Source organism: Tachypleus tridentatus, chromosome 9, assembly GCF_004210375.1.
Source record: "Tachypleus tridentatus isolate NWPU-2018 chromosome 9, ASM421037v1, whole genome shotgun sequence".
Taxonomy (NCBI): domain Eukaryota; kingdom Metazoa; phylum Arthropoda; class Merostomata; order Xiphosura; family Limulidae; genus Tachypleus; species Tachypleus tridentatus.
The window spans coordinates 54,420,421-54,447,051 of record NC_134833.1 but is presented as its reverse complement, the minus strand read 5'-3'; the positions used below and the strand labels follow the sequence as shown (position 1 = coordinate 54,447,051).

General features: G+C 33.0%; 1 protein-coding gene across 12 annotated transcripts; it reads left to right on the top strand.

The window, feature by feature from the left end:
- The first annotated feature begins 12 nt into the window (after positions 1-12).
- On the top strand, positions 13-25,819 carry LOC143225270 (uncharacterized). Of its 12 annotated transcripts, XM_076454361.1 has the most exons (5): positions 7,654-9,204; positions 11,682-11,814; positions 12,737-12,920; positions 13,817-13,953; positions 24,900-25,819. In XM_076454361.1, exons 3-5 carry the CDS (start codon positions 12,819-12,821, stop codon positions 24,907-24,909), a joined length of 249 nt encoding a protein of 82 aa, XP_076310476.1. In that variant the 5' UTR covers positions 7,654-9,204; positions 11,682-11,814; positions 12,737-12,818; the 3' UTR covers positions 24,910-25,819. The 12 variants fall into 12 exon arrangements, 10 of the variants coding, with proteins under 10 accessions (XP_076310476.1, XP_076310473.1, XP_076310474.1 ...); XM_076454358.1 differs by lacking the exon at positions 11,682-11,814 and having other exon boundaries at positions 7,656-9,204; XR_013013762.1 differs by lacking the exons at positions 7,654-9,204; positions 11,682-11,814; positions 13,817-13,953 and adding exons at positions 9,211-9,345; positions 24,348-24,456.
- The last annotated feature ends 812 nt before the right edge of the window (positions 25,820-26,631 follow it).

Genomic DNA, 26,631 nt, shown 5'->3' with positions numbered 1-26,631 from the left:
ATGAAGCTGCGCAGTCTGTGTTGTATCCATCATCCAGTCATAGGCAGCTCACCACGAGGTACGAGATCTTAGTAATAACCCAATCTTTACTTAGCAAATCACATTTTTCAGTCTAATTATAATTTAAAAAAGTAATTTTAAACACAATTAGAAAAATAAAGAGTTATAACTCATAACATTTGCTCTTATCTGGAATATCATTAATTGATTGGTCAGGAAGTGAAAAGTCAACTTCGTTGTAAGAAACTCTAAACAGAAAATATATACAAGATTAAGTTGTCTAACAAAAATTAAAAATTAAATAATCTGATCGACCCTTTCCCAGTGGCACAGCGGAATGTCTTCAGACTTGCAACGCTAGAAAACTGTTTTTGATACCTGTGGTAAGTAAAGCACAGGTAGCCCATTGTGTAGCTTTGTGCTTAACTACAAATAAAACAACTTGATCAAAATTTGTCACAAATATGTCTCAAAATGTTAAAACAGGTTGCTTTACCAGAAGGTTCGTACATGTGAAAAAAAAAATCGCTTTTTCAATCTTTCTAATGGCCAGCAGTCTCGGCTTACATTAAAATTAATTGTACGGGTAAGTACCATACCATTACAAACATTGTAAAGTCACTTTCTGGACAGGATAACTTATACGTATCTGCGAATTTAAACTTCATAAAAGTTGTTTTGGTTTTAATAGCGGATTTTCCATAAATCAGCCACGCAGATTTCGAAAATAATTTTATTTTATTTTTCTAATACGTAAAGGTTGTTTTAAACAAATCAGGAAAAAAAAAATTAGCTTAGATAAAATTATTATTTCGGTTACCACATTGAACATTTATTGTGTTTGTTAACGAAACAACAACCAAACTAAAGGAAAAGGAAGAACGTTCATGTCAAACAAATATGCATCATCATTTAACCAGATGTTTTGTAAAATCTACATCTTTTAGTTTCAAAACTACATGTTATGGTCTTTATTTTATATATTGTATCTGGAACATCTCGTTTCAATGGCCAGCAGTATTCAGCCATCATGTATGTGTTCCACTATCCTTGATGAAACCTTTCTCTTTGTTCTTCGCTGACGACACCGAGATTTTCAGATAAATAGTCAATAAGTGAAAGTAACAAATGAACTTTTAAGCTCATATTACACTGTGTTATTAATATTTCCGTTTGTGATAGAGTAACTAAATACGTTTCAGAAAGCCGTAGTGGCTTAGCTTGTCCAGGTAGTGAAGACGCTCGACTCGTCACCCAACAATGTCGCGGGTTTGAATCCCCGTCACACCAACATGCTCGCCCTTTCAGCCGTTGAGGCGTTATAATGTACGGTTAATCCCACTATTCGTTAGTGAAAGAGTAGTCTAAGAGTTGGCGATTGGTGGTGATGACTAGCTGCCTCCCCTCTAGTCTTGCACTGCTAAATTAGAACGGCTAGCACAGATAACTCTTCTGAAGCTTTGCGCGAAATTCAAAACCAAACAAATAAACAAAAGCGTGGCTGTTTACATCTTCAGATTCCTAAACAGTGATGTTCCTTAAGAGTACGAATTCAAATAATAGGATGTCTGTTTTGCATTAAATAATAAGGTTAAATGGTTATGAAAGTAGGATATATCTATGTTTGATTGTGACATACACATAAACTCAATTACATAACTTTAACCTCAGATCAGAAAAAGCTATCTCCTTAGATCAAAATAAAAACAATCTTGCTAATAAGCATAGCTAATTAATTATCCTATTCTGCATTCTTACTTCCAAATATTAGAATGAATTGTTTCACCAGCTGGGTACCCTCGTTGTTAATGTTATTTATAGACAATAGATATAAAGGGAGTCAACTATCTGACTGAACTTTACAGATCTGAGATTTTGGGTTTACCATGAAATTTCCCTTTCATACTTGCACGGTCTACTGACACAGACTGAGAATCTCTAACCTCAACTATAAGATGTATATTATTTATAAAAACAAAAACTGAAAAGACACAATGTTCCGTCACCTTAGTAGATTTGAATTATAGAGCAGTGGTAAATTATAATGTTGTATTAATTTTCTGTGGGAGGTGTAGTTTTAATAAAATCAAGTATAAAAAAGACGAAGAGTTCTACTTTGAGGTACATTTCCATTTTGAGTAAAAATACTGACTCTACACACTCAAACTATTGTGAGTCTGTTACGTAGGTTTGTTTTTGAATTTCGCGCAAAGCTTTTTTTTTTTGGAATTTCGCACAAAGCTACACGAGGGCTATCTGTGCTAGCCGTCCCTAATTTAGCAGTGTAAGACTAGAGGGAAGGCAGCTAATCATCACCACCCACCGCCGACTCATGGGCTACTCTTTTACTAACAGATAATGGGATTTACCGTAACACTATAACATCCCCACAGCTGAAAAGGCGAGCATGTTTGGTGCGACTGGGATGCGAACCCACGACCCTCAGATTACGAGTCGTACGCCTTAACCCACCTGGCCATGCCGGGCCCTATTACGTAGGAAACACAGTATCCATCAATATTAAACAACTAAGTAAACTGCATCTAATAGGGCCAAATTATCGAAAGTTGTTGTGGTTGATTTCAAGATGAAAGAGACAATGGTAAATACTGGCAGCAACTGCCCTGTTCATGGCAACAATTGTATAACCTCTCGCAGTGCGTACCAAGCTGACTTGAAAACAAGAATGCTTTCAAAAATTCACCTAATCTATTGATGTCATCTTTGTAGAATATTACTGCTCTAATACGAACTCTGCATTTTCTTTTCATTTCCTTTCTAATTTTCTTTACAAGAATCAGTTAATATTAGATTTAATTCCTGAATCTCTTGTTGTTTTCTTTATGTTATGTCGTAAATTTAAGTTGTTTGTAGAATTTAATGTCTGTGCGATGGTCAGAGCACAGCTAGTTTTTTGTATAGTTTTCTGCTTAACAGTAAACAAACAAAAACAATAAAAGCAAAACCTTTAAAATCTACCCCTAACAACTTGCGACCAATGAAAATCGTTTAATGACTGAAAGTGTAATTTTAAAGTAGCTTGACACGCGAGATAAATGACTACGACACTGTTTAGCTACAGTTTCGAATGCGGACAGTATAGATAGCACAGTAAAATTAATGTTTAGTGAAGATAAAAAATAGTACTAAATAAATATATTAACAGTAATGCATGTGAAATCTCACAATTTAAATTATGAATATAATTTTGATGGGGATAACCTTGATAGTGTTATAGAACAAAAAGATCTTGATAATCTAATTGATGAATCTCTTAAGCCATCAAAGCAACGTGCCATTGCTAGTGGCAAAACAAATAAGATGTTAGGTAATATCTTTGGGGGACCTCCGAAAGAGCATTAAATTGTTGAAAACCGTTATTACGAAGGCTATTGAGATAATACCTTGAATGGAAAGATTATTAAACGATCCAGAATGTTACGATCCATAAAACGGTTTTCTCTTGTATAAAAAAAAACTTAGATGCGATTTTACTGAGGTGTATAGAATTGTTTTTATCACACTTAATGGTGACAATAGTCCCTAGAGGACATATATATAAATTCTGGCAGGGTAATTTCATTAGGAAAGAACAGCTTTAAAATGTGATTGATACAGTTAATTTAAGGACAATTAAGGAAATGGTTAATAACAATTTCAATGATGAGAGCTGGCTTTGAACATTTTAGTGCTGAGTTTAATTTAGTGGATGAGACAGACTACATGGACCTATAGGTCCTTTGTTGTCATTCAGTATTATGTTATAGAATGAATATTGGTATTCTAATTAACATGAGCTAAGTTTAATAAAAAAAAAAAGAGACATAACATACTAGACATAGTGCAAGATGTGTCTAAAATAACTAATCCGATTTTAAATGATAAATATGATAATAAAAGTAAGAAACGTCAAATATTTTAAATAAAGTAATGACGTAATGACATACTGTACAGAGATCCATTGTTCAGCTTGTATTAAGCATATTAAAAGCTTAAACTACCTGTAGATAAAAACTAAAGGGGGTCATTAAACTGTGTTGACGTGAAAGTTTCGAAACGATTGTGATTTTGTGTAAAACCTTCGAACCCATAATTAGTAACAAGAATAATATTGAATTCCCCACAAAATGAATTAATTTCTTGTTTAAAATGCGGTAGAATAAATTAGTTTGCAAAGGATCATACTAAGTTTATGAGCTGTTTTCATAAATTCACGTAATTCTTAAAAATTGCCATCGTAATCGTAAACGTTGTAACTCAACGTATATGGGGTATTTGTATTTGGCAATAGAAAACGTACAACTCGAGAAAAAATGACCTTAACGATACTTGTATATAAACTAGGTAACATTACTTATTTTTAATGAAGAACACTTCTTCCATGGTGAGTTTTGGTGGATAAGTTTGTTTGACTGTGTATAGGAAACCTTGATAATAAAAATACCTATATATATATATATATATCTACAGGCGTGACTGACGTGACGTGTGCAACTTTGCTATACTTCATTGGTACTAAGACTTATAACGTATCAGTGGCGGCACCAAGAGGGGCTTGGGGACTTGAGGCCCCCAAATGAGCCCCCCTCAGCCCCCCAAATACTGTTACCTACATATATTCATAAAATATGGAAAACACTATCGTCGTTGTTGCTTAACAATTAACATCAAAGAGACATAGATCTGTAGAACTCAAAGACATTAAGACGGAAGTATGTGCCATGGATCCCATAGCAATGAACTGAATGCACTGAAACTCATGCGCTGTATTGCCACTCCCTGTGTAATGCCATTATATCTTGAACTTTGATGAAGATTAGACAACCACGTTGATTTCAAGATATAACAGATCATCAGGGATTTTACTTGATAAACCAAAGGTTTCACAGGTATTTACCAGTTAATTTCATTTATCTTTTATTGAAAAGTAAATCATAGCATGCATGTATAAGTATATTGTGTACAGGTCAAAACTATGAAGCATTTAGCCAGTGTTGTGTCCTTTGTGAGATCATTTTGCATTGTGTATCAGCCATCCAAAATTGTGCTGATGATTGTGGCATACACTTAAAATTGTGACTTACAATCCAATTAATGTTATACTTATGATTAGATAATAACCTTACATGTTAACTGACCAAATAATATTTCTAAAAAATTCTAGAATGAATTTTGAAATTGTCATTGGGCTACTTAGAAGTGCCTAATTTAATGTAATGTAGTAGTTGCATTATTGTAACAGGTGCTTGTCACACTTATGATAATAAGAACAATATCATAATCACAGTTTGACCTGTATGAATAATGTGAACTTATGGAGAAACCAGCCTTTCTGTGAAGGTCAACCGCAATTTAGACATTTTGTTTTGGTGCTACTATGACCATTCAATATCCAGGCCACGGGTTTGCATTGTTCGAGCGCGCGATTCCCGCCTCGAACGCCTTAAGCGTGTGATCACCGAGCTGCTGACCATGGCGTACGCTCTGCGTACGGTTAACGATCGGCTCAGGCCGATCGAGATCCAGATGCCAGCCGCACGCCCCCACTCACTCTCATTAGCTGCCCACAGGTTTACATGCCCTATCAAAGCTGTGTTTGTGTTCCCTAATTAATCCTGTAATTTTACACTATCACTACCCTCTATTAAGTACTTGTGCTATATGTTTAAAGATAAACACTTTCTCTAACAGTATTTCACGGATTTGTTCTGATGCCATGAGACACACCTTCTATGCCATCACAGACAGGATGCTCAACGAGCTGAATAGAAGATTCTCCTCTGATGCCTGCAGTGTTCTGATGGGTGCAACTGCATTGAACCCAAACACTCCACATTTCTGGACAAGCAAGCACTCTTAGGAATGACAGCAAACTATGGTGTGGCAGAGGATGACCTCTTAGTGGAGGTCCACCAGTTGAACCAGCTAATTGCCAGGAAAAAAGACAAGAGGCGGGAAATATCCACACCATTGGAGCTTGCAACCATGCTGAAGCCATACAAGGATGCCTTCATGGATCTCCACAAACGTGTATGCATCTCTGTGACCCTGCCTGTCACTTCAGCTGCCTGTGAGAGAAGTTTCTCATGTCTGAAGCTTCTCAAGACATACTTGCACAACAGCAGTGGTAACAACCGCACTAGCAACCTTGGTGTCATATCAGTAAACTCCAGGAGGACAAAACAACTCGATATTGATACTGTTATAGACACATTTGCTGCCAATCACCAGAACAGGCGCATTGTTTTGAAGTAATATTGACTATAAAAATTGTTATGAAAGATTGTTCACCTGATAATTCGTTTCTGCTATGTAAACTATGTTTTTATGTTATATTTCTTTTGATTTGTCGCTTTACTCTTAATGGTATATTAAATGTTCAATCTAAGCTAATCTTGATTTTCCTTACTATTATGTATTACCTTAGGTGGAATTTAGGTGAGCTTCCTCTTTTACATATACGCATATTTTCATAAACATATTATTTCTAATTTGTAATAATGAATTATTAATCAGAGTATGAGTTTCCAATGAAAACTGCATTGAAAACGCAGTTCAAAATAGCACATCTTTCTGAAATATACCTTGGTATTTACATTATTATAATTTACCATCTATACTTCATATTGATGTCATTTTTGGAAGCCCCTCCACACTTTACCTCAGCCCTTCCCCCCCCCCAGCAAAAATATCCTGGCGCCGCCACTGTAACGTATTAACATTCTTGTTTGTTTGTTTGTTTTGAATTTCGCACAAAGCTACTCGAGGGCTATCTGTGCTAGTCGTCCCTAATTTAGCAGTGTAAGACTAGAGGGAAAGCAGCTAGTCATCACCACCCACCGCCAACTCTTGGGCTACTCTTTTACCAACGAATTGACCGTCACTTTATAACGCCCCCACGGCTAAAAGGGCGAGCATGTTTGGCGCAAGGGGGATGCGAACCCGCGACCCTCAGATTACGAGTCGCACTCCTTAACAAGCTTGGCCATGCCGGGCCATTAACATTCTAGTTAAAATAAATGTAAATCTACAACTTGTGGGATGAAAGCTGTCCCAGTGATTTTCCTTGCATATGGGATAATGTATACGTACAAGTTGACCGAATTGCACTGATACTTTCAAAGGAATTACTGCTGATAACAAATGGGCTATTTATGTTTGAATTTCTTTAATATATTTCATATAATTACCTATTATAGCTATAAAGCTGTATGTTTAGGAGGTTTGACATAGTTCGAGTGTTACGTGATAGAATTTGATCAAAGTCTAATAAGATATTAATATGTTTATGTATGGTACTTTATTAAAATGTGTTTATATACCTCATTACCAGAAGATTTTGGTTTTTAAGTCAAATCCTAGTTCTCCACATGAAATTGTAGCAAACATTTTGCAAAAGAAATCAAAGTTGGTATTTTTCACATCGGAAATAACGATGACTTATTAGTGATTAGTTACGCTAGGGCCCGGCATGGCCAAGCGCGTAAGGCGTGCGACTCGTAATCCGAGGGTCGCGGGTTCGCGCCCGCGTCGCGCCAAACATGCTCGCCCTCCCAGCCGTGGGGGCGTTATTTGTGACCGTCAATCCCACTTTTCGTTGGTAAAAGAGTAGCCCAAGAGTTGGCGGTGGGTGGTGATGACTAGTTACCTTCCCTCTAGTCTTACACTGCTAAATTAGGGACGGCTAGCACAGATAGCCCTCGAGTAGCTTTGTGCGAAATTCCAAAACAAACAAAAAGTTACGCTAGAGACGCGATAGTAACGCGTATTATGGAACAAACTAACACAATGGTTAACCTTGGTCGAGTAAAATCGTTTAGCGATTAGCATGGTTGATAAGAGCACAGCCGGAAGCGAAAACTTTCCATTTAACCATTGCACAACATAAACAACAATCTACCCCGACAGACATTTAACAAGGTCATATACACGTGCCTTTCTTATTGTATGAAGCCGTGTACCATTTGGTTGGATCTCTGTTAGAAAGTCAGCTGTACGCCTACATACAGCTTTTATAATATAATTTTGATATAATAAATTTACACACACATGTATATTTACACATACACACATTTGTGCACAATAAACTCATTCTTCACAATGTGAAGAACAGAATAAAATAACAAATTTTAAACATTCTAAGGCCAAGATGCAAACCACACTCATAGTGCATAAAGTTAAAAAAAAAAAGTTACTTTGTCAAAATTAATGAAGGGCTCGAACTCTAATTTCGTAACGAGGAGACGCGAAAATAAACAGAAATATGAACTGCTGAAACTTGGAAAATGCTCTGTTGCTGTAAGATATAACCAACAATTTCTAGGAGTTATAACGTTTCAACAGGAGTCTTAGCCCATTGTTATCGTGCTATGTCTGAAAGGAAAATTAAAAGTTGACTTTTCGGATGATTGATCAAGTTACATAGTGTTTATTTCAATGGCCTATTGTTCTAAGATTCCCTCACAACTACATGTTCTAAAAATAATATAAGCCTTTTACATATGCATTTGTAGTAATGAGAGAAATTAGGAGACGACGTTTCGGATAGCTGACTTCCTTACATACTGCTTACTTCAACAGCCTATTGCTCTTCAAATGAACTAAACATTTCCTTTACAGTTAGAGGTTTTCAAACAGACAGCTTGAGTTTCTCGTTACTGTCTCCATATTGTTTTATCTTATAACATCCGTAGTCTAATTTAGAACATTAAGTCATATGTAAAATTAAATAGAAGAATATTTATTTATCAGCTTGTATGTAAAGTTGAATTTACTGTAACATTCATTTAAGAAACTGATTTATCAAAATGTCCTGAAGTTTCAATTTTTCTATACATTTTCTTCTACAGTTAAGATATATGAGTTGTATCCTGAGATTTACTATGCATATCTAAATACACACATTAAGTACGCGCCTGCTCAGCCCTTGTTTAAGAATTCTGTTTGCCGTCTCTGTGTTATTTCATGGGAGTACACGTCAGTTTGTTGTTGGTGTGTAATTAAAAACTGTACCGTATGTCTAGAAAATCCACATTCTTTGATTGCTAGGTTATTATGTAGCAATGGTGTTACTTAGAAGGTTAAGCGTAGTTGGAAAACTGTCAAGAATAATAAACAAATAGAAAAAAAAAGAGAGTACAGTATAAATTATTCCTAAGGTTCTGCTTCATGTACTAGACTCAAGCACGCGTCAAAGTGAAACAGGTAAAGATCTACTTTCTATATATCACCGTAATTCAAGTTATAATGATAGAAAACTCAGAATAATAATTATCTAAATTATGTATTTGGTTAAGTTAAATGTCGCATAAGTGGTTCATTGAATCGTTGAAGGAAGCTCATGAAGTTAGTATCAGATGATTACCCCGGGATTTCTTTTAATTAATTTTATCTACCTATTTGAAACTGTGATTTATAAATGATTTTGTTCTTTTATAATTACTGTTACGATGCATTATTTTTGTAAAAACTTACTTGTTAGGCGCTGCTCATGTATAGCCTGATCAGTGACATACAACTAACGGTTTTTGTCAAGCTCGTATTCTGTAACGGTTTTTTGGGACTCTATATAAATGGTCTCAAGTTTCCGTTAAGAGAGAAAAAAGGATGCTTTTTTATTTTTTTAGAAGTTTGGTTCAGTTGAGTTTGAGTCGCCATTTCATACAGAAATTCTGTGCATTGAACTCAAAAAAGTTTTTGAACCTATATTTTAATCGTAGGTTTCTGTTGTAACCTATTATTATCTTTTTGTTTACGACTCTAAATAGTTAGTTGGTATAAGGCTAAGAACTAACTTTGAAAGATTAACTGTGTTGAACTCTAGGTTTCACTCAGAGCCAAAGCTCTGAACTACTTATACCGCCCACTATGAAAACTAATAATTGAACACTTCAGCCATGTTAAGAGCCGCTGAACAATAACATTTTGAAATGTGAATGGTAGTGTGGGTAATTCCTAACAGTTTAGTGTGGAATATCCTGTTTGAGAAATACAGTTTGACATCAACATTATTCACGCATGTTCTATCGTCATTTTAAAAGTGAATGTTGAACTTTGCCTGCGTGCACAGCTTTTCAAATAGGAGAAAGACGAACCCTCAAACAGGCAGTTCGCAATATATATAAGATAATCATAATATTGAACCCATCTTCAAATGAGCAAATTATACCTAAAGTACATATTTGCAAAATACCTACTGTAAACATAAAGCTACATGATGGACTAGTTGTGCTCTGCCCACTGCAGGTATCGAAACTCAACTTTAGCGTTATAAGACCATCAAGAGCAATGTAAGTCATGTTAATGTATAAACTATACAGTTTACAGTGTTTACTTAATTTTACTTAACCCTCTTAACAACAATTTAATATGTCATCTATTTTATAGAAATATTCAAACAATGATTCTCAACCCACGGGCTACAACCCAAATGTGGGTTGTCAGAATATTTGAAAAGGTCGCAAACAGACTGTGTAACTAGACAACAATTCATTTATTTATTTAGTAAGTGTTTAATAAGACAGGTGTTCTTCGCGTTAAAGCTATTTACTGGGTAGCAAACAGTCATCATTGTTTACTCCTAAGCCAAAGAAAGGCTGAGAACTATTTTTCTAAAGTGTAATAATTTATTGAAACAATAAGCTGTACGTGAAGAAACCCTTGGACATTTAAATGTTAAAATATCTATTATTATAGATCTTTCATTTTATTACAAAAAAATTTTCGTCAGACAAAATGTTTCGTCGCAATCTTTTTCTCTTTATTGGAACCTTCATCAGGCAAAATGTTAAAATGTTATCAAACTGGAACTAAACATTTTGATATCAGAAATGTTCGAGTTATAAGTTTTATTATTTTTGGGCCGAGTGTCCCCTGGTGTGGTGGTTAGTGTTCCTAACGGTGGATACGAGGATCACTGATTTGTATCCTGTAGACGCCATAAAAATAAAATAGTGTTCTGCGTTTTGGGGCTATAAGCGCATTATAAAAGTGATTGCAAAATCCTTCTACTTGATTAGATTAGCCCAAGGATTGACAGTTGGTGTTACTAGCTAATTGGTTTCCTATAATATACTCTGGCCTAGTATGGTCAGATGGTTTGGGCGCTTGACTCGTAATTTGAGGGTGGCGGATTCGAATCCCCGTCACACCAAAAAGCTCGCCCTTTCAGCTGTAGAGGGGTATAATGTCATGGTCAATCTCGTTATTCATTGATAAAAGAGTAGCCCAAGTCTTCCACTGCTAAATTAGAGACGGCTAACGCAGACTTCCCCCATGTAGCTTTGTTCGAAATCCAAAATCCAAACACACATACACACAATCTAATCTATTAACTCACAGTTAGTTAAGGTTAGCGTATATTAGTTTGTATAATGTTGCGAGAATATCCGCACAAACAAACAATTTCTTAAGTTATATCTTCTGTCACATTACGAGGAGAAATTTAAACGGTATAACTATAACTGACGTATTAAAGAAGCGATTCTGAGGCTTTAGTAACCCGAGGCTTCCTAGTAATTTACACTTTTTCGCGGTAAACAAAAATTATATTTTTTTATCGATGTTTTTTGTTTTGAAAAAAATCCATGTATATAAAATGCCGTATTTCAAATTTAAATTTAATTTCAAGAAATATTTTTGTTCTTTAAATTGTATTTTTAAATGTTTTTATAAAATTTTAGACATAGCTAGCGAACCGTAGCTTGGAAACGCTGCACCACAGTAAAAATTCCTAGTGAGACAGCGATGGGTTTACGAACTTACAGCAAAATCCAGGATTAAATTTCCTATGGTGGACAGAGTGCAACCAGCCAGGTCTGAAGCTTTACAGTAACTAAGAAAACAACAATTACAACAGCATTCTGTAAACAGTATATTCAAAATATCATACTGTTACACATGAATTCTCTTTTATTGAGATGAGTTTTAATTTGTATGTTTCAGGTGTAATTATACATCTACGATATTAGAGGACCAATCAGCCTTTAGAACGTCTCGCACATTTGAAAGTTCTCACATTTTCCGCTGATTTATTATCATTAGAGACGGTGTTAACCCTCTGTAGCCCTACGCAGGAATATTTTTGGAGCCCTTAATCACCCCTAAAAATAATAATACAATATTTCCTTAAATCATAAATACTATTTAAACACAAACACCTCTTCCCTGATATCTTTCTCAAATTATGTACTCTGTGTACGTATTTTACTTGGCAAAGAAACAATGCACGTGCACAGCATGTGTGCTGGACTGAGAAGTGTTGCTATTTTAAATTTTAATTGTTCGTTCTCTACCGATTTGGGGACAATTTCGTTAAAAAAAACTTTTTTTGTATTGAGTATAATACCAAAACTCAAAAAAAAACTCAAAGTTCCGGGAACCTTCTGAGATTTTCCTAAAGGTGTCACATAATTATAATGGTCTGGATAATCCAATGATTATATTTCCTTTTTTGCCATAATTTATATAAATTTGTGAATAATATTGATTTCAAATTATTACAGATTGTATATGTATATAAATTTATGTATTGGGTCAATTTGAGTTGGAATTACTTTTTGACAAATCAGTAAAAATGAGAGAGGTTCTTTTCCAATTGCAAAGAGTTTCGCCACCTATGAATAAAATAAAGAGTTAACCCTCTAGCTACTGCTAATAAGGCATTTTCTCAGCTATTTTAACTACCACCTAATTTATGGCGCTCACGAGATATTCTTCTTTCACCTCTATCCGTTAGAGCTCTACAACAAATGACATCATGAAAAAGTTGCCAGTTTCAGTCATAGTGGTTCTGGTATTAGGATCTGCCTTAGAAACTAATGGTTATTGCTTTTGGTTTTGTGCCAAAAGCGAATGCAGTGTGGAACAGAGAATGTGTTTTTACAAATGCACTCGAATATTTTGTGGACAAGATCCTAACGGTAAGTTTCATTGCCTTGTCTGGTAGAACTCTAAACTATAATTTTGTTTAAGTCTCTGTTTATTGACTAAATTCAGATGACGTTTCAACAGTTGTAGAAGTGATAATAGTAATTACTATATTTTTTACAGTTATAACTAATAGGTGTTAGGAAATAGTATGTCCATGTAATATTGGTGTGCAAATACCTTGAAACTTCATTGCATCCACGATCCACTGTCCTTGAAAACAGTTATAGTTCACGCAGGTGGTCGTTTGCATTGATTATATCAAGTTTGTGGTATTCGTATAAGATGAAATATTGCACAAACATTTTAGACAACTCTATACTTTCCATTACTGAGCGTAACCATTTTGACAGAAGAACAATAGCAGATTTCAATAATAGTTTCATTGAAAGTCCTTCAATAAAAAAAAAAAAAAACGTGACTTAGGCTTAAGCGTTGAATCATTCTTCACTAGCAAAATTATTTAATGGTAAACCAGAAGCAAATTCTTCCTTAAACCGAAAGCCTGAAGATAAAATGGTAGTTTACGTAATATATCGAAAATCAAAAGAATTTCAGCACGTGGTACATTTAGAAAAAATATTGTTTTTTAACACAAATGACAACAACTTAAGGTTTCTTGACACCTAACGCTAATGATAACACCTAATGGTAGCCTTGATACCCGTACATATATTCTTTACACCTGTTACACATCACAATACTTCTAACACTTGTTGACAATGGCAATTTTCACACCTCACGTTTCCAGTCATGTGTTTTATGTTATCTTTATACAGTAAATTGTTGAATAAAGGTTATTATATATTTTTAGTCTGTTATTAAACACAGGTTTTTCTTTTGAGATCTATATTATTTAAAACCTAACAAGAGTCGTATTATTTTAAAGAACATAACCACACGTAAAATGAGAACAACAGTAAACAATCCTGCTTGGCAAGTGTGTCCCCTTTATGAAGATGATGATAATGTGTTTACAGAAACAAGATCATCCTTGATTCGAAGATTTCCCAGCGGGGGACAACGGTAAGTCTACGGATTTAAAACGCTAAAAATAGAGGTTTGATTCCTTCGGTGGACTCAGCAGATAGCCCGATGTGGCTTTGCTATAAAAAACACAAAAAAAATTTCATTTCATATCCAGCTGTAATCTTCCTGCTGCTACTTCCAGTTCTAATAATTTGTATATTTTATTTACTATGACAACGAACATTGTTTATCACGCCCTCAAACTTGTAGCGAACAGTTTATCTTGTTTTGTTACTGTTTTCATATACCATTGTTTGAAGTTTAAAGTGCATTTATTCACAAAATGAAAAACTTCAACAGTTTCTTGACGCCGTGTTAACCATGAGAGAAACCTACTGAAACAAAAGTTTATATATGTAATCGCTTTCAGTGTCTGTTTGGTTTCAGTGCACAATGCATTGCGTAATAAAATGTAATTCGATTTTCCATTGTTTATATGCATAACTGACAATTTCACAAATCTTACACAGAAAAATTTCTACAAACTTTCACGGAAGTAAAAGAAGTCTTTAAAATTTGGAGGCGAATATTGAATTTCCTGTAAGTGTGATCGTAATAACATGCGTTTGTTAATTTTCTTTTGACCATCTTCTTGGATAATCACTCATTACAGATCTGAATCATGCGGTTAATGTCAAATTTCAGCAGTCTTATCTTTATTTAATTCTATTATTGTACCATACATTATAAACCCTTGTATCTGATTCTATGTTAGGTATGAATTCGAATTGTGAAAGAAAGACTTTTAATTTCAACATTTTATCACCAATAGATTTTGTTTTGTGTTTCTTGTTTAAGCTTGCATCACTGTATTTTATATACACTGATTACCTTGAATGTTTGTATTTTATATACAATGATTATCTCGAATGTTTGTATTTTATGTACACTAATTACCTTGAATGTTTGTATTTTATATAATTTGATTTTTTTTAAAGATTTAAATACTCTTTTTGTCTTACTTTGTTTTGTTGGAAGATAGAATAACTAATTGTAATTCTATCAGTTATGTTACTAATCAACGAATATTTATGTTTACATCATAAAAGTAACAGAGACTACTTGAAAATAGTCTTACGACACAGTTTTGTGAAGTGTTTTGTAAACTAATTATATAGTGTTTTATGTATAGTTGATTGTCAATACAAATTGCATGAACCATCTAAAATCAAGAGAATAAATGTTATGTGTCCGAAACATTTATAAAATATAGAAGCTATACTATTTTTAAAATATTGTTATAGTAAATATATTTGTTTTTAAGCACTAAACAAATAGCTATTTGTTTTGTGCCCATATTTGTTTTATTTCTTTTTATTTAATTGTTCGACTGAATTTTGCCAAAAGATTTAGTGTTAATAAAAGAAAAACAATTTTATTTGAATGTATTCTAGTTCACAACATATATGACGTGCAATAAGAACGGTTTGTTTGTTTTTGAATTTCGCACAAAGCTACTCGAGGGCTATCTGTGCTAGCCGTCCCAAATTTAGCAGTGTAAGACTAGAGGGTAGGCAGCTAGTCATCACCACCCACCGCCAACGCTTGGGCTATTCTTTTACCAACGAATAGTGGGATTGACCCTCACATTATAACGCCCCCACGACTGGGAGGGCGAGCATGTTTGGCGCGACCGGGATGCGAACCCGCGACCCTCAGATTAGGAGTCGCACGCCTTAACACGCTTGGCCATGCCGGCCCTCAATAAGAACGGTCAAGTTCACTTGGATGTTTTCTAATTAACAACAAAAACTATGTTTTATGGTAAAGGTCAAGTTCACTTGGATACTTCCTAAATATCAATATAAACATTTTTTATAGTAAAGGTTAAATTTATTTGAATGTCTACTAGGTAACAACAAAATCATGTTTTAACACCAAATGTGAAAAGAGCTTCTGGTAGTTAATTTGAACAATTTTGATAAAATATTATTTTTCCATTGAAATTCAGCGAGAGACAAATAGAAAATTGAAATAAAGCTGTCTTGACAAAACTCATTTTTTTGCTAATTTCTCAGGAAACAGAGTTTTTAATAAACACGAAATAATTTCTGAGGAAGCATCCTCAGTTAAGTAATTAAGAAACAGAGTTAACATTACAATAATAAACACTAATATGTATAATTATCTGTAATCAACTTAATATTACATCAATTCGTCTTTCTTTAAAGCTATGTCAGTAATACCTTATCAAAAATCATTACATTTTTGTTGTTAAAATACAGTTATCTATATACTTTCCATTTTACTTATTTCTGCAATTCAAAAATTTTTTTTCTCTCCGGTAAAACCAGATAAAGTTAACATTACACTATTTCGTCCAAATTAAACTAAACTTTAGAATAAAAATTCAAAACTTAAAGTGTGTGTTTCCATTGCTTGTATTTCTAATATGTATAATTATCTGTAATCAACTTAATATTACATCAATTCCGTCTATTAAACATCTCAATCAGGTCCCCTCTAACTATTATTGTGTCAAGATGAAACAGTTTCAGAGACCTCACTAATGACAACCTTTCTATCAAAAATTTTAGTGGCTTCCTCTGAACTCTTTTCTAAGATAACGAACCCAAAGACTGAACGAAATACACAAAATGTGGTCTAATCAACGACATTTACAATTAAATTATAACCTTTTTAGACTCATATTCAATATTTCTGAAGATACAGTCAAACATCCTATTTTCCCTGCCATTAGCAACATCACACATGTTAAGGTTATTCACAACCACATTATATTTGTAATTCTAATCATGATAATCCACGTACATACTCTTGCATTTATTATAATTAGAAGTCTTTTTACCATTTTTTCGCTCAACTCGTCAAATAGTCTAAATTCTTGTACATGTATAAGGTTCGCACCATCCTCCTCACGGTCAGCAACACCAAAGACCTTAATATTACCTGCAAGTTTAAATTATTTATTGACCATTCCTTCATCTTTATACATATCAAAAAAGAAAGGGTTCAAAAACTGAACCTTGAGACTCCAAACTTGTGACAGTAATCCAATTTTGGTGAACTCAATTCAAATAACCCTTTGTTTCCTTCCTTCTAGCCAGTTTTCTATCCAGTGATTCGATTTATCTCCTACACTTACAGAGATATATTTTAACAAGCTCTTTATATGGCATCTTGTCAGAAACTTTCTGAAAATTCAGGTAACGCAAATTCACTCCCATATCTTTATCTACATAAACAGTAACTTCTACAAAATAAATCAAAAGAAGAGTAAGGCAAGATCTATCCCTTAGTGAACTATCGGACTTTCCAATAATTTGTTTTTTTAAATTTTGTTTAATAATTGTACAAAAATATCTTTTATCAGACATTCAAATAATTTCTCCACCAAAAACGAACAAAGTTTAAATTATTATTAAAAAACAAATAAATAAACAGTAAATTATATATAAAAAGTTTGCATCAAAGACACCAACTTTAAATATAATAATTTCAATTACAGATAAATTTGCTTTTAATTTTAAAGTTCAGAACTTCAAAACGTGTTGTAAGAATATACTAGGACAATATTAATTCAGTTTTTGCACAGAGAAATTCAGCAAAATACACACACACGCACATAGTTTTTGTGCTACTTTTTAAAAGTAGCTAAATGCTTATATTTAATGTTTTCACTTTAAACAAGTGAACGGTTATTTAAATTTACTATATTTTACATTCTCATTGTCTGTTTTTGAATTTTGCGCAAAGTTATATTATGGCTATGTGCGTTAGTCGACCCTAATATAGGAGTAAAAGACAAGAAGGAAGGCAACTAGTAAACATTATTTGTACCGTCAATTTTGTGGCTACTGTTTTACCAACGAATAGTGGGAATGACAACACATTATAATGCCCCCACGGCTGAAAGGGCGAGCATGATTGGCAGGACGGGATTTGAGCCCATGATCAGGAGTCATACGTCCTAACTACCTGGTCTTGCAGGGCTTACTTCCTCATCACTATAAAATATCTTATTGCTAGTTATTTATGAAGACTGGAATAACATTGTTATTTTTAATGAAACACACGCTAAATAGCTTTATTACATCAAAGATCCACATTTTACTGGAATTTAAATTTCTTGTCGTAAAAATACGTTGAAATGCTGGTTAAGTTCTGCTTAAGATCAATTGTACTATGGCCAATCGTGTTAAGACTTTCGACTCATAATCTGAGGGTCGCGGGTTCGAATCCCGGTCGCACCAAAACATGCTCGTCGTTTTAGCCGTGGGGGCGTTATAATGTGACGGTCAATCCCACTATTCTTTGGTAAAAGAGTAGCCCAAAAGTTAGCGGTGGGTGGTGATGACTAGCTGCCTTCCCTCTAGTCTTACACTGCTAAATTAGGGACGGCTAGCGCAGATAGCCCTCGAGTAGCTTTGCGCGAAATTCAAACAAACAATCAATTGTACTATAAAATATGCGATAGGTATCTTTCTACATATCCATCACACACATTTTTAGCGTAATGGTAAATTACTTTTAGCCTTCATTGGTGAAATTTCTTTCACGAAAAATAAATAATTCCGTTTTTAAAAAATCCTACTTTAATTCAAGTTTTTGTACACTAGGGGTCAGTGGTGAGGTCTTACATCAACTACATACAGAGTTCGATTTCTTCTAGTGAATATAGCACATATAGCTCACTGTGTAGCTTGCGTTAAAAAACAATTCTGATATTTTAGACTAGCCGAATTACCGGCTCTCGACACAAATGTCTAAAAGACTCGAAATAAGTATTTAAAAACAATGAAATTTCTTTTCATAACACTTAGTTAAAAAACAAACAATTTTCATAATTTTTTTTAAGCTATTCATTTTCAAAACAAAAAAAAATTCACCAGCTAAACTAAAGCTTCTTGGTATACCACATTGAAAATTGTAGTAGTAACCTGAAAAATATAATCTATGTCTACTACGTCTTTCTCCCTCGGTTTCTCTCAAACTTCTTTCTGTCAGGTCTTTCTTTTCTTATTTCATCACATTCTTGTGCACATATTTCAGATTTTTAACTATTTCCGCTTCAAACTTCACTTTTCTATCACCTTTTAGCGTTTCCACTCTTTACACCTATGATTCATTTCTCTTGTTATTTCAGCCTCTGAACTATTTTTTGAAAGAATCTTTGATGTGGCTCTACTTGGAATTATTAATGTTAAAACATACATTAGTTTTCTTCTAAATGATTAAAAATCAAACGAGAGCTTAACACACTCGCTTTCCAGGTCACATTTGTGGAACTTCGTTTTGGCCCAACTTCATTTTTTTATATACTGAATATTTAGGGTTATTAAGTATAAATAAGGTTTCTGTTAATGTTAAAAAATGAGTGACATGGATCTCTATGAAAATGCGTTTACTGCCAGGACCATTCCGCTCACATCGTCTTTTTTCTAACAAGGGGTATATTTTATTTTTGTAATAAATAACACAGTTGAGAAATAAAAGTTATTTTCGATAAGGATTTATATTTCAAATATTTTTATAACATATATATATATATATACAAGTTAGTGTTTTTCTGCCTAAACATTATTTTAAAACCATAACAAAAGTTTAAGAATAATTCTTATGAACCACACTCAAACAGCCCCTTGCAAATTTAAAGTACTATGAATCACATTTGTGTGGCATGGATTGAACAACATACTGGGCGTCAATGTGACGCCCGTACATTACTGTAAAACCACATGGACACAAGAGCGATAGTATTAAAGTGACTTACGTTGGATTTTATATTTAAGGAAGTGATCAGTTTTTTATGTCAGTTCTCTGCTAGATAAATGATCAGTATTAATTATATATGAAGTATAAGTTTATCATCTACCCTTGCTTAAAACAAATAATGGGTACTTTTTTAAGTACACCATGTTTATTACGCTTACACTTTTAGAAATAGCCCAATAGTGTCACACTGGATTCCATTTCGAGTGAAAATTTTTGATGACCAAAGGTTCATTGATTTCGAAACAGTCATTTTCGAAAGTTAAATAATTTTGAACTTTGCGATTTTTATCAGAATGTCACTGAAATTTAAAACGTACTAAACACACAGTTTACCTAACACAAAATTAACGTGAAACAAGTTTGATGCAAATTGGTGAAATAGTGTACGAAAAGTTAGCGGACAGACAAACAACATATTTCGCTTTTATATGTACAGGCTTAATAACCTGAACGTTAAGTACACGAGCAAAGTGCCTAATATCCAATATCTTCAATCGTGAGTACCCAAGCAAGCAACTCAATATTTACTAACCTGTGTATTAAGTTCACGAGCCTAGTACCTAATATTTATTAACCAGTGTGTTAAGTTCATGAACATATACTTAATATTCACTAACCTGTGTATTAAGTACAAGAGCACACTACTTATATTCACTAGCCTGTTTGTTAAGTACATGAGCAAAATACCTGATATTTATTTCCTGTGTGTTAAGCCCAAGAGTATACTACCTAATATTTACTAACCTTCGTATTAAGTTGACGAACATACTACCTTATATTTATAAACCTAAGTGTTAAGTTCACGAGCATACAACTTAATATTTAATAACCTGTGTGTAAGTGAGTGCATTACTTAATATTCAATAACCGTCGGGTTAAATAATTTTTTCTCACTAATCAGTCTCCCGTTTTGATTTATGTGAATTGTGTGCCCTATAATAGATAACCGACGTAAATAAATTTTTATTATGAAACAGGAATTTCATTTGTAAAAAAAATGTGATTCGCTATTCAGATGTAATCAAGATTTTATTTCAAATTGTTTTGTTTTTAATCCAATAGCAACTACCAATTCTTACATACATAATTTTTTTTTACATCTAGTAACGTGTTTGTTTGCTGACCTCTCTTTGATAATTGTATCGATAAGTAATGTAAAGAGTTTGCCTTTAACTCCAGTGAAGTAGGAAACTTGGGTCTAAAAAAATAATGTCTTTTGTTTAATAGTATACCCATTTCTATCTAAAGTAGTTATGTGTTACTTTAATAGATCTGGCTTAGTACAGTGGTTCCAACTTAAAACACAGTATTGAACACGCGCTTTCAGTTGGGTCTGCCATGAAAAGAACAGTCAATTCTGTTATTTAGTTAAACGTAACAGATAAAAAATTATGGTTATGTCGGATTATTGACCTGGCTTTTAGGTCAAATGTTAAGTAAAATACTGTTCAGAATTAAATACACCAGACTCTGCATATTCATCTTGCTGGTCCATGTTAATAAGAAATAGGTCTCAAAAGTAGCTCTGTACTTTTTTTTCCCTATTTTCGCAATAGTTTCGTGAAAATCAATATCAACAACAACGTAAAATCCTAAAAAAATATTGATTGAAATTGCACTGCAACCTGAAGTTTTACGACGTGCTCGACGTAACTGCCATCTAACGTTTGCAGTAATAACTAAACCAGTATCACTTTTTGACTATTTTTCTCCTCTGTGGCAGAAATTGTTATACGATAAAACGCAAGAAAATTTAATTAATGATTAACGAAAAAAGATTAAAAACTATGAAAAACAATTAAATATTTTACAAATAAATCGGAATTAGCTTAGACAAGTCATCTTAACCTCGGTGAAAAACCTGATAACTGGAATTCTTCTGCTTCAATAATTGAATTTAAAATTTGACAAATTCATAAAACTTACTGTTCTAAAACAAAACTTTGGATTTCTTATTTGACTTCGCAAAAGTTTCGCACCACTCATTTATCATGACATTAAAATAACTTTTCAATTCCCAAGTTTCCCGCTGGTAGAGCGGTAAGTCTACGGATTTACAACTCAACAGTTAGAGTTTTGATTCCTCTCGGTAGACTAAGCATATAGCTGGATATGGCTTTACTATAACAAAACACCACCATTTTTAATTCCATCATTTGAACTGACTAGTCAACATGATGTAAGGATATATAAGGAGGATCTTCCATTAAAGGTTTGTATTTCTATACCTAAAGATTAAATAAAAACTTTTGTATGTTCGTATAATTAAAAATAAACAAAAATTTATAATAACGGTTGGATAATAACTACTATATTTCTCAGTTCTCAGTAAGTTTATATTATAATAGGTCTTCACCTTCATGGAACACTGCAACTAAACACACAGTAAGAAACTCATTCATTCTGAACTAGTTTGGTCCACAGTATACTAACAAGTTTGTTATACATTTATTTCATTACATAGAAACAACACAACTAAATACACTGTATAAAACTCATTTAAATACGTACATTGTTTTCTGATTAGAATTGTTTGTCACTTTAAAATTTTAGATTTGAAAATGGCACAACATTTCTTCCGAAGTTTTCAATCCTGATAAATCAAGATTGCGTATTTATTTAGGTTAGGTTAAGTGTACATTTTTAAGTGTTTTCATTTGCAGTTGAACAGGTTAAGAATGTGTGATTCTCAGTCGTTAACCGTTCTCTTCTACCATCTTGGATGTTTTCCAGCTTTGTTTGTCCGCCATCTTTCAGTTATCTTACACTCTTTCATCGTTATTAACATGGAAGTGGTCTTTCTGTTTCTCTACCTCACGATGAAGGTGATTTGGTCAAATCGTTGACAAACGTAATTATTTTTTCCTGATGATCATTAACATATTTTAATTTGGATAAATATTTCGCCTCCCGCTATTACAGTGGTAAGTCTGAGAATTTACAACGCGAAAATCAGGCGTTCGTTTCCCATTGGTGGGGGCAGCAGATATCATCATATGGCTTTGGTATAAGAAAAACACACATAAATATTTTATTAACACTATGAAAAACAAATTGTTTTATATTGAACAATGCTTCAAGAAAACTACGGAATACATTTATCATTCCTTTAAGTACAATATTGTTGATTAAAATAAACTGTGATTGGATATTTTTCATTTCTAGGTAAATGAGTATCGTTACATTATAGCGTCTCTGCGTTTCTAGAAAGTTCTATGCCTCAGTTGGGCATTGCATATATATATATATGGAGAGAGAGACCCAAATAAGTGCAAGTAAAGTTCAGTAAGAAAAAGTTAGTTAGTGAAAGAAAATGTGAAGTTAGCCAACGCGTGAATGATTAACCTTAAGGGGTGGTTTCTGTATTGTGTTTTATACCTGTATTGTAAAAACAGAGGGAGGAAAAATAGTTTGTTTTGTAATTTGGGTTCTGAAGTAACCGAACCACTTTATGTGGGCTTTTAGCGAAAAACACCAAAAAGAGACACTTGCTTAAAGATCTGGGTACAACTTCGGTAGTCCTTGAGGTAATGCAAAGGAAATAATCGTAGATTGTGCGGTAAAAAACACATTAGAGACAAATAACTTGTCTTCTTAATTAGGTTCTGAAGTTACCAAACCAGCATATGTGAGCTTTTGCAATGAAAGAGAATTACTCAGATTTTTAGACATAACTGTTGTATCCTACAGTGTAAAGACTGTATATACATACTTTTAAGTTGTTTTGAATTTATTGCCAATAAGTTATAGACACCTACTGTAAAAATTCCCAACCCGTATACAAAAATATCAATAATTTATTTATTGTTTTCTATTTATTTGAAATGTAACTCGATTTTGCAGTCGATTAACCATTTAGAAAAATATGTTTTATTTTGTCATATAGGGGTTAGAGCACTAAACCTGCAGTCTGGGAGTCGTGGGTTTAAATCCTGTTGTCGAACATGCTCGTCTTCTCAGCCGTGTGTGTATGCAGGGGGAGTTACAATGTAATAATGTGACTGTTAATTCCACTATTCGGTAGTAAAGAGTAGTATATGAATTGGAACTGAGAAGTTTTAGTTAGCTGTGTTCCCGTTAATTTGTCACTTCAGATAGGCCTTGAAGTAGTTTTCGTGAAATTCAATTGCAAACAATCAAGGAATTTTGACATAAATGTTTTTAGCGAGAAATTTCAAAATCAACTGGTAGGAACTGGTTCGATAAACTGACTTGTTTAAATAAATTTTGATTATAAAACATTACATACTAGTTATAACAATATCACATTTTGTTGTACCCACCACAAGTATTGAACGCTTGTTTTTAGGGTTATGAGCTTTCGGACTTACTGCTGTGACTCTGGGGAGCTGTAACATTTTGGTTGTGTTGAGAACTGTTTTTCATTGAACCTTTCTGAGTAAAAGCTTCTACTTACAACCTGTATATTATCAAACGAATCAGAAACAATTTACGTATTCATGATCTGATTTTGCTGTTCTTTCATACTATATATCGTATTGTATCGATTTAAAATTTTCGTAACATTTTTGTCTTTTTCAGCACTGGCATATATTTAATGACGTGCTATTTTTTGATGACGACAAAACTAATTTCAAAAGTAAAATCGTGGTTTTTCTATTTTTCACAAAACTGACAAGTGCCTTTTATTGTAGTTATTTCTTAGCATATAGCCTCATTTCTGAAGGAGGATGACCTAGGAAGGTCGATATGTTGTTCTCTCCTTATGAGTTAAAGTGTAAATACCATACCAGCCATTCTGAGGTACAAAATTATATTCATATAATTGTTCCAACTAGATAAGTACAGCTTTCATTAAAGTAGAATAAATTGTTTTTAATACATATGCGTAACGACCTGAAGTAATCCGAAACTGATTTTTATCTCTTGTTTAGTTTTTATGAAACCTAGATGTTACTTTGAGTTGACCTAATAGCATAAATATTACATACATAGATATGAGTTATTAAGAATAATGTTACACAATTTCTTATAATTCGTGGTAACTTTGTAATGTTTTGTAGAGAGAAAACATATTGCAGAGAGAATGGTTAAACATGTTTTTATGCAGCTGTGTTCTTTAATTACAGAATTTGGTTATTTTAGTATTCTATATTCAGAAATTGTGGCGAAAGTTCATAATTCAATCTGTTATAGGTAGCTAGTAATTATAATAAATATTCTAAAAAGCTTAATATTTATTATAGTCATCAGTAAATTACAATCGAGAAGAGGAACAGCCTTGTTTTGGCGCCAAACTTGATGTCTTAGAATTTTTGAACTTAGAAAATCTCAGCTGTAAAGAAGTGAAAACTATTGCATTTTTAGCCGAAGATAATTGGTTTTTAATTTAATTTAAACCAATAATTATTAGTTGTTTTTCTAATTTTAAAAATTGATAAAAATAGTTTTACATTTTGGTAAATACTTAGAGAAAAGGATGACTCGTTCATTAAGAAAAAAAAATTATTACTTAGATCAATAAATAAAATCATTTTTTAAAAATAAACTTTATTTCTGTAAATTACAGAATTACGAAGTAAAGCCTTTTTCTGGTCTTATTTTAACATTGTATTTTATTGAGTAATCAGTGTAACCAATACTGGAAACTCTGTTATTACAGAATTGATAAAAACATATACTCTTTTTTAGGTTTCAGAATTTTCTCATTCTATTATGGTTTCGCCAGTAGAGGCTTTTTCAGTTACACCGTGGTAATAAATATTAGTGATACGATCAACTGCCTGTTTCCTTAATTCTGAAATAATCATTTTTTATATTGAAAAGTATTCCCAATAGATGGCGAGCAACCATCACCTGGGAGTGAAAAACACGATATTTGCTTCCTATATATTTTTTTTCCAAAGCTTTTCATTAAGTCAATCGTTACTTAACATGTAACGACAAAATAATTCAGGTAATTTATTGCTACTTATACCTCATATCTTGAGAATTACTTGTGATTTTATAACTTGGGTGTGATTAGAACTTCTTTTTGTACTGAAGGATAGTCATTAAGTTGAAGTTTATAACATGTTTTATTTTTATTTTTTTAATTACTGTTTTGTTAGAACTACGACAGTGATATGTTGTAATAGCTCTTTATTGAAATAAAAATTGCAAACACATCTGTTCTTCGATATATGTTATTTATCCCTTTTCTTTCGTCATTATTTAGATTTATAAAATGTTATACTGTTAATTTAAAATGTATTTATGTGTTTATGTATACATGTATTTGTTTTTTATTGCAAAACAGTTGTAGAACACTAAAATAAAGTAAAGTTGTATTGACAGGCTCGATATTACATTATTTTATTCTTAAAACTGTGTAAAATTTGTTAATTTTTATTTACTATTTGTATCAACATATGATTCTCACGATATTCTTAATAAGGTATTATTAAGTTTGCTTTAGTATTTTTTTTTCTATTTACCAAGTGCAGATAGCCCTCGAGTAGCTTTGCGCGAAATTCAAACCAACAAACCTATTTAACAGAAACGTACATTGTTACAAGATAATTATAGCTGTTATTTGTATGTAATACATATTATTGAAAATATATTTGTAAATGTTTAATAGATGGCGCTAAATAATAGTATTTCTTTGTTCACCTGAGGATGACTGAGAAGCTCCAAACGTTGTTCTGTACTTTATTTTAATCAAAGTTTTAAAATTCATACCACTGGTGACAGTCTCCACTATATCATAGATCAACCCTCGATAGTCAGTGATGAGAATAGCAGCAGTTTAAAATATTGTAAAGTACAGAATGGTCCAAAACTATATTTTTATTTTTAAAATAATAATTAAATAAATAAAGACATATAATTATGCAGTTTTCTACATTTTGTATTCCAACTCAAACAGTTTTTACAGACATATCAGTAGACTTCTATGTGCACACTATTACTTGTTTTCAGCAGGTCTAACCGATA

Coding starts and splice junctions, on each gene's coding strand:
- LOC143225270 (XM_076454354.1), top strand. CDS start 9,301: ATGTCGCATAAGTGGTTCATTGAATCGTTGAAGGAAGCTCATGAA. Junction 9,346..12,736: donor CGTTGAAGGAAGCTCATGAA/GTTAGTATCAGA, acceptor TCTATCCGTTAG/AGCTCTACAACAAATGACAT. Junction 12,921..22,425: donor TTGTGGACAAGATCCTAACG/GTAAGTTTCATT, acceptor GATGTTTTCCAG/CTTTGTTTGTCCGCCATCTT.